The sequence below is a fragment of the Myotis brandtii genome, unplaced genomic scaffold (assembly GCF_000412655.1).
Source record: "Myotis brandtii unplaced genomic scaffold, ASM41265v1 scaffold230, whole genome shotgun sequence".
Taxonomy (NCBI): Eukaryota; Metazoa; Chordata; class Mammalia; order Chiroptera; family Vespertilionidae; genus Myotis; species Myotis brandtii.
In genome coordinates, this window is record NW_005358650.1 from 6,515,980 (window position 1) to 6,528,251 (window position 12,272).

The 12,272-nt window shown below is 36.4% G+C and overlaps 1 protein-coding gene across 1 annotated transcript in view; it reads right to left on the reverse strand.

Moving 5' to 3' along the window:
* Window positions 1-12,272, reverse strand: part of TMEM232 (transmembrane protein 232) — a 183,194-nt gene that overhangs the window by 146,992 nt on the left and 23,930 nt on the right. The window contains exon 2 of the mRNA XM_014539893.1: window positions 1,438-1,549. Within this exon, the coding sequence (XP_014395379.1) occupies window positions 1,438-1,549 (112 nt within the window). The remainder of the gene's footprint in view (window positions 1-1,437; window positions 1,550-12,272) is intronic.

Consider the following 12,272-nt stretch of genomic DNA (forward strand, 5'->3'; position numbering starts at 1 on the left):
CATCGATCAGCTGCCTCCTGCACACTCCCTACTGGAGATGTGCCCACAACCAAGGTACATGCCCTTGACCGGAATCGAACCTGGGACCCTTCAGTCCGCAGGCCGACGCTCTATCCACTGAGCCAAACCGGTTACGGCTATTTATTTATTTATTTATTTAAATTATCCCTTAATTATATTTTCAAAGTCATCCTATGAGGCTGATGCTCTGTGGCTAGAGTTGTATAAATTTTTATTTTTTATTTTTGCTTTTATTATTTTTACATGTTGACCCTTTATGTAAACTGTTTTAGTATTAAAATGTAGAGAACGTTTGCTACTATTCTGAGTGATATTATTAGTTATTTGTTGAAAATAATTATCACTATTTTCTAGGGCTTTCTTCTATTTTTATCTCATTTCCCTACAAAGAGGATGCATCTCTGATTTTAAAAAGAAAATAAAAGTATATTGATGAAATGTAATTCATAGGAATTAGTTTCATGCCAAACAGCTGAAAAATTCTGGCTACTATACTATAGATGGGCAGAAGTTAATAAATATGACAACCCTCTGTGCATATATAGTGAAGGTTAAGAAAAGCTTTCTTGCCCTGGCCGGTTTGGCTCGGTGGATGGAGCGTCGGCCTGCTGACTGAAGGGTCCCAGGTTCGATTCTGGTCAGGGGCATGTGCCTTGGTTGCGGGTGCATCCCCGGTGGGGGGTGTGCAGGAGGCAGCTGATCGGTGTTTCTCTCTCATCGATGTTTCTGACTCTCTGTCCCTCTCCCTTCCTCTCTGTAAAAAATCAATGAAATATATTTTTTTAAAAAAAAGCTTTCTTCCCTCTTTGGGACACCTGATATCTCAGTTACCTTTTTTTTTTTAAAGACAAAGTGGAATTTTCATTATCAAAAATGTATTTACCAGCCTTTGATATTTTGATGTGGGCTCTTTGACTAGTGTCAGCAGCAATATTCCCTAATAATTTAAGTGGAATTTTCACCCCAGAAGCCATTTGACATTGAATTATCTCTATATATAAAAGGCTAATATGCAAAGTGTCCCCTTGGGAGTTCCACCAGGAGAACAGGATTTCGATCGCTCACTATGACGTGTGCTGACTACCAGGGGGAGGTGTGGAACATGGCAGGTGACCAGCAGCAGTGGGGTGCTGAGGGAACGAGGGAAGGAGGAGGTAGGGAGGCAGGGAGGTGGTGAACCTGATCTGCCCTGATCATCGGCCAGGCCTAGGGACCCTACCTGTGTACGAATTTCATGCATCGGGCCTCTAGTTTGATTATAAACTTTAATTTGCATTAATATTTTTAACTATGCCTACTTATAATTAAAGAAAGGTGTATTCTTACTTTTTTCTTTCAATATTTTAGAACAAGTAATCATCCACCAACTAGAACAGAAAGTTCATATACCAACTAAATCAAATAATGTAACACTACCTTACATTTGAGAAGGATTTTTCTAGCTAGGTCCAACAATTTTTTCTTCTCTTTTGGATTTTTTGTTTGGTTGAATCTCAAAATGAATTCTGCTGTGATTGAAAATGGTGGCCTAAACAAAACAAAACAAATCAATAATTATAGCTATCACTTCTAAATTTTAATTAACCAACTTCTGATGGTTAAGTATAACTATTTTTTCTTAAAAAGCACCTTATAATAATGTTTCACACAAAACAAATCAGTAAAACAATACATGTTTACAGTCCTCCTAGATTAATCTTATAATACTTAGCATATTTGGATTGAGCAACAAAATTCTCATGATGTCAATGAACTTTATAGCCTCTGGAAAAAATTTTCTGCTATGGTTGCCAGAAATCTTGTTGGTATATGCCTTCTTCATAGGTAAAATCCAGCACAGCTTTAATTATGAAGACTGATTTATATCCTTAGATATGTCACTATTATATGAATTTAAGATAAACTTTTATCCCATAATGTAAGCTGAATCAGTCCAACTATGGCTGGAGTGGGCAGGGAAGGAAAGATATATGTAGTAAGGTCAGAGTGACAAGTAGCCAAATTAACTCTAGATAAGATGGGAAGCCATTACAGGGTTTTGATAAAGGGTATGGTATGATTTAATTTAATTTTTAACATGATCATCCCAATTCTGGGTTGAGAGTTGAAGTGTGTGGAGGTAGATGTAGCAAGGGAGGGAGCACACATATTTAAGTGAGAGGTAATGGTGGCTTGGATCAGAGTTCTAGCAATGCAAGTAAAAAGAACAGTTTGGATATTGGATATATCTTGACATGAGCTCTAATCAGACTGCCCAATGAATTAGAAATTAAGTGTGAGGGGGGAAAGGGAATTATGATTGAACTGAGTAACTGGAAGGATGGAACTGCCATTTACTGAGATGGGGAAGATTGATACAGAAGCAGATGTGGGGTGAGGGTAGAGAATAGGTTCAGTATTGGACATGTTATGTTTGAGATGACCATGGCCATCCAAGTGACAGATGGATATATGAGTTTAATCTCAGGACAAAGTTTCAGACTTGATACATCATTTTAAAAATCATTAACATATGTAAGATCTTTAAAGTCTTATGAATGAAAATGATCCCATGAGGTAAGTATAGAGAGAGTACACAAGTATATCAAAGACAAGTGAGACAATTAAGTTGAGGTTGTATGCTAGAAAATGAGACTAAACTAGAGCATGAAAGAATTCATTTACATTCTGAAAAGATCACTACGGCTGCTGTGCAGGAGCAGGGACACTGATTAGGAGGTTGCTGCAGAAAGACAGGAATTAGATGATGGTGACTTAGTGGATGAGGAGGTCATAGAGATGAAGAAACTGCTTAACTACAAAGGGCCAAGAATTCATCTCAGCTCTAATTCTAAAGCCCACAAAAATCTGTTCCATAATTTAGTATTGATGTATCTGTGTTTTAGTCCTTGCTATAACTTGAGGTTCTTAAGTTTTTCCTTATTGCTATATATACAATTTGCTTAGTGAACATCTGGTGATTAACTGATACTAAACTGTACTTTCTCTGTTTTACAGGAGGGGGGAAGGAGACTCAGAGAGGGTAAGTATCAAACTCAAGGTCATAGCTTTAATAGTGAACAGAACCAATATTTGAAAAAAGATGTCTAAGTCTTTTTACTCAGGTTTTTTTTATAAGATCCCTCAGAATATATTACAGTATAGAAATATATACTGGGTGCATTCTTCTTAATAAAATAAACATCAGTGTGACTTAAGCCTATTTCTCCACTACCATCTACAGACACCCCCAAACATACCCAACACACACACAGAGACACACATACAATATTTAGGGTTTCAAATATAAATTAAAAATACATTTTCTGAAATGAGATATTTTATCTCAACTTTTTCATAGGCTCTGAGGAAAATGCATTTGTATGATTTTATTTCTAAAGCAGAGAAAAGCCTCAGGCTGAAAACAATATGTAATTTAATTTCTATGCTTAGAATACACTTTATAAATAATTTAAGTTTTGTTGATTATTTTTCAATATGGATTGTGGCCTGTAATGAATCATAGAAAATATGGAAAGCCAGTGGTTTTCAGCTTTCTGTATAGATATCACATACTTAATTGGTCTGCCACACTCATGTCAATAAATATATTAATGGAAAATCAATATAGCTATTTTAATCATTTCTTACCCATCACAAATAAATTGAGATTGTTATAGTTATTTAATGATAAATACAACACATTATAAGAAGCAAAAGGAAACTTTGAAAAAGCAAATATAGGCATTTAAAAAGAAAACATACTTTAGTCTCACACATTGCACTTTTTTTAAATTATCAAAGAATTTCACAAAGATAAATATAATCTATTCTAAGTGCATGAGTGCAGTTCTGTAGAAAAGGTAGTAGCTGAAGATCATTGTCATAATTCTATATAATAAAAGCCTGATATGCAAATTGACCGAACGGTGGAACAACCGGTGGAACGACTGATCACTATGACGTGCACTGACCACCAGGGGGGCAGACGCTCGACACAGGGGCTGCCCCCAGCCCGCAGGCCCCAGGCCAGCCAAGGCAGGTGCCAGCAGGGGGCCCCGGATCGCTCTGCTGGTCACCCCACAAATGGGCCCTGATTGCCGGCCAGGCCTAGGGACCCTACCCATGCACGAATTTCAGGCAGCGGGCCTCTAGTTTAATATAAAGAGAATATATTAAAGTCTCCCAACCACATGGATACCCTGCTCAAACTGACCCTTTATATACATTATCTGTGAATTCAGAATTTTTTTAGATGAAAATTCATTTGTTCAGTACATATTTAATGAAAGCCTCCTACATACAAGGTATTCTGTTAGCTACGATAGGACTAATAGAGGAAACACGCCTGGCCTCAGAAAGTTCACAATCTAGGAGGGAAGGGAGACACATCACAAATGATGTGGCATAAACTACTAAAAAGAAAAGAAAAGCTGTGGGAGCACAGAAGGAGAGCTCATGATTCCAACACTTCCTAGTCCTATAATGTTTGTTTAATCAGTAAGCTATAATCTTCCATCTGTGGAAATGTGGACAAAATCTTATAGAATTTTGAAAAGCATTAAGCCAGGATACACAGTCTGGTTCCTGGCAAATAGTCAGCTGTAGATAACTGTGAGTTATAAGTATTGCTTTTGGTTAAATATTCAGAAATAGCTTCTTTGCACATATGGCACTTGAGCTGTCCCTTGAAGTACAGACAGAACTGGAATGTGACAGAGCAGCAGTTATCCCTTCCAAATCTTTCTATGCTTCTTCCTGAGCACACGATCATCCAGGCACAGTCTTTATTTCCCAGTCTTTCTGGAAGATGTGTATGACCCATGGGCAAGCCTGGGGGATGTGTACATTTCAGGTCACTTCTAACTTACAGACAGGCTACTTTCTCTAGAATAAGACTTTTTTCTCTCTCTTTCCAGTAGACTGGAACACAAATATAGTGCTGAGTCAGCTTTGATCGGGCAAATGAGTACAATGCCCTATGATAATGAGGATCCTGAGTTTCTCACTGACCAGGAAAGCAGAGCTATTCTGTCAGCCTACACCCACTAGATTCATATGTCAGATAATACACGTCTATCTGACTTAAACCTCTGACATTGGTTGCTTGAAATTTACCCTAACAGAATGCTTAAACTCAAGATAAGAAATGAAGCTGCAAATGCTCAGTTGAGAACAAAAGTAAATCGCATTAAATAGCAATCTATGGCAGACACTTACAGCTGCCTACATCAATGTCTATTCTCCTTCATTTCTTAGGAAAGATTCTTTCTGGCAATTATGTATGCACTTATTTCTAGGCTTCAGCCAGTGAGATATAAGTAAAATTAAGATAGTAGTTCTAGGAAGTCCCCTAATAAAGTACACAAACCTTTTTTCTGCCTTTCCTCTATTCTGCTGCATGAAGCATGACTGTGATGAGTGTCATTGCCAATGGATCATGAGATGACCTTAAGAATAAGCCATTTACAGCAGAGCAGCTAGTTAGATGGAACCTAGGTCCTGTATCATCTTTCCAGCTCTGGACTAGTATGAAAAAAAACTTCAAAGAAATAAACTTTGATTTTGTTTGTTATTGCTATTTTAAATTTTCTTAGTTGCAGTGAGCACTAATTCTACGTTATACATAGACTTTTGAGTTATATTTGATAAATAAGAGGGAATTACTGAACAGAAAAGTGATGACATTACAGCTCTGTTTAAAATGACTAAACTGAAAATCATATGTTCAATGGTTTGTAATGACTGTAGGTAAACAGTTGGGCAATTATTTCAATGATTTAGATAAGAAGTAATAAAGGTCTGAACTGCAGTTTGGGCAATAATAAAAAAGGAGTAAATGAATATGGGAAATTAAGAAGAAGCAATAGAGTTTGATGACTAATGAAATGTGAGAAAAGAAATTGTGAGGTTGGACATACACATAATCTCAAACTTTTGGTCCTACATAATTAGTAGTAGAGAGTTGACATCAAGACAATTAGATAGAGGAATTTGGCGATTCTGGACATACTATGATTTACCTGTGAGATATCCAAGAGCAGAGGCCTATAGTCCCAATGAACATGTGAGGTAGGCATTATGAAGTGAATAAAATCTGGAAATAAATATTTCAGATTCACCTACATATCAGTGATACTCAAAACCATAAAATTTCAAGAGGAAGAGTACTGAAGAAATGGGATATCTTTTGGACAAATCCCAAAGTTAGGAAATAAGAAGGAAAGAAGAAACAACAAATATGATGGAGAATCAATAAAGTACTATAATGGAATTCAAATATATGTACAATTTGAAATATAAACTCCTCCTCTGAGAATTATTCATTACTCCCTGCTGAGCCAGTATGTCTAAATTCTATATTAATACCATATGACTCCAAACACCCCACCCCCACACCCAGGGCTAAAGCTGGTTAGCTCACAATAGACATCTGGTTCAAGCTGGGCCAATCCAATCCTCTCTCAAGGGATTTTAAATAATCCTATATAATAAAGAGGTAATATCTAAATTGACCCTCACACCCTCACAAGATGGCTGCCTATGACCAGGCCATCACGGGGGTTAGTGAGGGACGACCAAACGACTGAACAGCAGGCTGCATTGGGCAACCAGGCCAGCGGGGCGGGGGTGGGGGGAGATGAGGGGTGACTAGGCTGGCAGGGGGGCAGTTGCGGTCGACCAGGCCAGCATGGGGAGCAGTTGGGGTCAACCTGGCCAGCTGTAGGGGGCAGTGAGGGGCGATCAGGCCAGCGAGGGGTGGGGCAGTTAAGGGTGACCAGGCAGGCAGGCAGGTGAGCGATTAGGAGCCAGCAGTCCAGGATTGTGAGAGGGATGTCTGACTGCCAGTTTAGGCCCGATCCCGAAGGGTCTGGATTGGAGAGGGTGCATGCTGGGCTGAGGGGACTGCCCCCATGCATGAATTTTATTCACTGGGCCTCTAATTATTTAATAATTTAATTGGTGTTATAGCTTAAAGGTGGCTTTTGAAGAAATGTTGTTCAAGACAACAAAACACCCTAAAGCAGAAAGCTAGTTTTTTACCATTGATCAATGTTTGTTGGATAATTTACTTTTGTATAGCCAGATTCCCTATCTTTTTAGAGTTTATAGTCTAGTGTAGTTACAGACTATATCCGTTGACCATTTTATCTCCAGTATCTTTTAGAGACCACATAGTGAATACTGAGTGAATGAATGAGGTCTGGCTATAACTTCTGCTCTCAGGTTCCACAAGATAGCTCTATATATTGTTCCATTACATTTTACTTTTGCTTCAATTAAACTGAATGTGCCTGTCCCATGCAAACAACAATCCTATATTGAGATACCGAACAATGGATAGAAGATGAAGACCATGACCAAAAATGCACATCTGCAGAGATATGAAGGCTAAGGACAACAAGAGATTATTAGAGTTAATGTTAGAAAGTCAGTGGATATCTTTAAGAGTTTCACTAGATAAATAAAAGCAAAACCCAAATTTAATAGTACTAATAAATACACGAATGAAAAAAACTTAGGTACTGGCTACACTTTGGGTAAGTATGATATGGGAAAGTAGTGAAAAATGGAATGGAAACAGACTGATATTTTGAATAACAATTAACCTTAAGAATTAAAGAATTGCCAGGCCCTTTCCGGTGTGTCTATGACACAATTGAATGTATAAAGAATCCAGGAAGACAGATTTATTAAAAGACATAAATAAAGATTTGGTGATATGGGCATGTACAAAAATTTACTCTATAATCACCTCACCTAAATTTATTAATCCTGATGTACTGATCTAGAATTTGGGCTTTTAAAGTCTGATATTGGAAATATCCTCTGCATCCCTGATACATGTGTAATTTGATTATAGCATCTTTACATTGTGGATATCCAACAGACTTTATTATATGAAACCAGAAATATGGGCCTTCGATTCATTTAGAAAAATATCTATGATTTTATATATTCTTCAGTCTTAGTAAATGGAATACTGTCTTAAGCCTTGAAAATGCCTTTTTCTACTTACTAATTATTAATGAAGAAAACTCTAAACAGGTAAGAATCAAGGTGGCTGCTAATGCAGATTGAATTTTGAGCAGAAAATCATATAGAAGAAAATTGAAGACTCAAAAATATTTACAAGTGTAAAAACTTACTTTTCTAAATGTACTGTATGGTCTTATACTTAGAATCATTCTATTCTGCATTTGGTGACAGCTTCAATGGTCCCTTCAAGGTTGTCTGTAAGAAGTCTATACTTAGAAAAATCTATACTTCTAAAGCTTAATGTGAAGTCTCAAATTCACTTGTTACCTGCAGACTTTCATACCCCAAACACTGAGCTGCCCCTCCTCTCCAACATTGGAGCAGCCAAGGGTGGAGTAATGAATATATTGGAAGAATGAATATATTAGCACCTATAGGGTGAATCTTGACCAAGGAAGATGCTAGACAGCAGGGAGCAGAAGAGATTAGTACTTCTTCAATTCTACTCTGAGATGAGGGTTCTTCTTGAAATCGATCTTGATAAGTCCTGTATGTCAAGTATGTCAAGTTCTTCTATGTTTCTACGTGGCAAGTTATGATTTAGTGATCAGCATGGTAATAATTCAAAATTTCTTGCCTCATTTTCTGTTAATTTATTCACTGCATTTACCTTCTACAACTGAAATCAAGTATTAAAATCTTAATCTTTCTCATATTCTACCCTGTAGATTCTTGAGCCAAGACAATGGTACAAGCCCAAGAATAAGAGGACTGTGGGTTTAAAATCTTGCAAGACACTATATATTTTGTACAGATAATCTTATCAGTAGTTGCTGATATACTATTTGGGGTAATATATCCTAAAGGAAGCTACACTGTAATATATTGAATGTGTTCATGCTTTTTATGGCCACCAGGCTCCTAAGTTACCATATTTTTGGCTAAATCATTTGTTAGCCAACCCAAATGCTACAAGTACAGATGACTCAATCTAAAATTAACAGGTCTAATTACAAGATCTTAACCATTAGGATTTCATTTAAAGGCTTATAATAATTCAGATGCATAAAGCAAATACTATTGTTCAAATAACAAAAGACCAGCATATAAACGAGTCTAAAAAAGTTTCTTCCTGGTGCTTGACAGCAGACATTTAAAACCCACATAAAGAGCTATATTATACTAAAAATGTATACATATAAAAATCAAAATTATATAGATATACACTATAAATATATAATATTTTTAAAATATTTAGAATATGCATTTGTTGAGCACATTTTACTAAATATAAAAGTGTCAAAAACATTAATAAAAAGGAAACATTTCAGGCTTATTAACATTTCAGGAAGCTTTGAAGACTACAGCATCCTAGACATAAAAAATACACAAGCAGCTTCTGTAACAAAGATGTAAAATAATCTTAATAGTTTGCCTAAATCTTCTTAATGTAAGACTTAGATTCCCTTTAATTTTTTTCCAGTCAGCTAAAACAAATGTGTATAGTTTATTTAAGTCTTCAAAATCTTGTGGTCTTTTCCATCTCTAGATGATATAAAAAAGAACAAAGCATACTATACACAATAAAATAATCTTAGTTATAAAATAAATAGTGGCAAAATAGTGTCATCTGAACCAGTAATCCATTGTAAGACTGTGTGATTCTCTCTTTGGTTCAGAAATGTGTGGACTTCAGTACCTCATTTGAAGGATTTACATGGGTCCCCTTGTGTGTCTCTAACAGAACACACTCTGAGCCTCCAAAAACTCATGTTTCTAAGGAAGAATAAGTGAAGCAAGGCTTATGACAATTCATGCAACACCTAAGAAGAAGAAAAAAAAGAAAAACAAAGATGATGATCCTTTGTGTAAGTTAGGTCCCTGCTTCGTCTCAAACAGCTGATGCCAGGGACAGAATCTGATTTCTCTTGATACAAGGGGTCATGGAGAGAAGACCCAGCATGTTTTCCAAGTGACCATACAGTCAAGAGAAGGCCAAGATTTTCAAATTGTGGGAAACTTACTGGAGGTTCCCTCCACATTGTCTGTTATCCCAATTATTTCTTCCTAATCCCAGGGAGCTGAAGAGAAGGTAGCCTGGGTGCCCAGCAAAGAAAGAAGGAAGGAAATGTGTGAGTAGGGGTGTGTATGTGTGTGAAGATCAGTCTCAATACAGATTTATACCCCAGGCAAAGATAGATGGCCAGGAACACTCAGGCAGCAGTTAGTTTCAGCTGTCCCAACTCGTAGCAGCTACAGACGCCTGGCAGAGAACAAATGCAAGATTATCTGGAGGATGACACAAACACTTTTCCCCCCAAGGATAAGTGGGAAATGATAAGCCACAACATAAATGAAAACAACAAAAATTAAAAATTTACCAAGACAATAAGCATTGGAATAATCAGACACAAATTATAAAACTATCATACCTATTCCACAATATGCTTAAAAGTATCTGCAGGCAACCAGATACTCTAAGCCTAACTAGAAGATTTGAAGAAAAATATTACTAGAAATGTAAGATATAATTATTAAAATTCAATGGATAAGTTTGGTAAGAAGAGAGACAATTAGTCATGTAGAAAACAGATCACATCAGAATAAATTATTCACAATAGAGTAAAAATAGACAACAATGGAAAATGGGGATGAAAGAGTAAAGGATGTGAAATATAAAATGAGATGGTCTTATATGCATTTAATCAAGAGTCCAATAAGCAGAGATAAGAGAAAATGGGTTTACAAGGTAATATCTGAAGAAACCATGTCTAATAATTGATCGGGAATTATGAAAGACACAGCCCATAGATTCAACAGGCTTAAGAAATCCAAGGAGAATAATTTTTAATTACATTCTGACACATCACAGTAAAACTGCAGAAAATGCAAGATAATAAACATTTTTGAAAGCACTCAAAATTGGGGAAAACACATTAATCCTAAATAAAAGAGCATAAAAATTTTACCCAACTTTTCAACAGCAATAAGGGAAGCTGTGAGTGGAATGACATCTTTGGTGTGCTGCAGGAGAAGAATAAAAGCAATAACAGACCAAAGATAATTCCATATTCAGCCCGGCCAGCATGGCTTGGTGGTGAGCATTGACCTATGAATCACGAAGTCAGAGTTTGAGTCCCAGACAGAGTATATGCCTGGGTTGCGGGGTTGATCCCCAGTGTGGGGCATGCAGGAGGCAGCTGATCAATGATTCTCATCATTGATGTTTCTATCTCTCTCCCTCTCCCTTCCTCTCTGAAAGCAATAAAGAAAAATATTTAAAAATAAAAATAAAATAAAAATAATGACAATATTAATTTTCCAGACTTCTGTATGACGAAAGGTACCACAAAAACAAAGTCAAAAGACAAGCCAGACTGAATGAATTAACAATAAATATTTAAGAATATCAGTCAATTTGAAAATACAACACAAAAGTAAATTGGTCAAACACATGAGCAGGCAAGTACCACTTTGGACCTACTATACCAGCAAATATTAAGAAGTCTGAAAATACCAGGTATTGGTGAAGATGGGGGAAGTGATATTTTCAAATACTGATAAAGAAAGTGTAAATTAATTCAGGCATTTTGGAGAGCAATAGCATCAAGTTAAATTTAAGAAGCAAGGCATAAAAAAATCCACTTCAAAGAAACATACAGGTACACAAAGAAAAATGTACAATAATTTTCACTATAGCATTAATTTTATGGCAAAAATTTGGAAAATAAGGTAAGTAAAATAAAAAGAATTTATTATATTTGAACATTCTGCCACTGCTAAAGTGAATGAAGAAAATACATAATTAGCAGTATGACTTGAATTCAAATAATATCATTAACTTTTTAAAAGCAAATCATAGATAAATGTTATAATTTATCTCTGTATGTGATTTATGTAAAGACATAATTACATTGAAAACCACATGGAAAATACAATTTTGTATTCGGGTATATTAAAGGAGAAAAATTAACTGAAATAACATAGACTACCATTATTATAGTTGGGAGGGCATGTTGTCAGAGCTACAAGTTGATCTGTTGATCTATTCTTCATTAAAGAAAAATATTTGAAACAAACATAACAGTAAAAATATGTTTTATTATATATCCTATTAGAGGCCCGGCGCACAAAAATTTGTGCACAAGGTGGAGGGGGAGGGGTCCCTCAGCCCGGCCTGCGCCCATTTGCAGTCCAGGACCCCTTGGGGGATGTCCACCTGTTGACTTAGGCCCATTCCCCGGGGGATCAGGCCTAAGCTTGCAGTCAGACATCCTTCTGGCAGCCAGGGA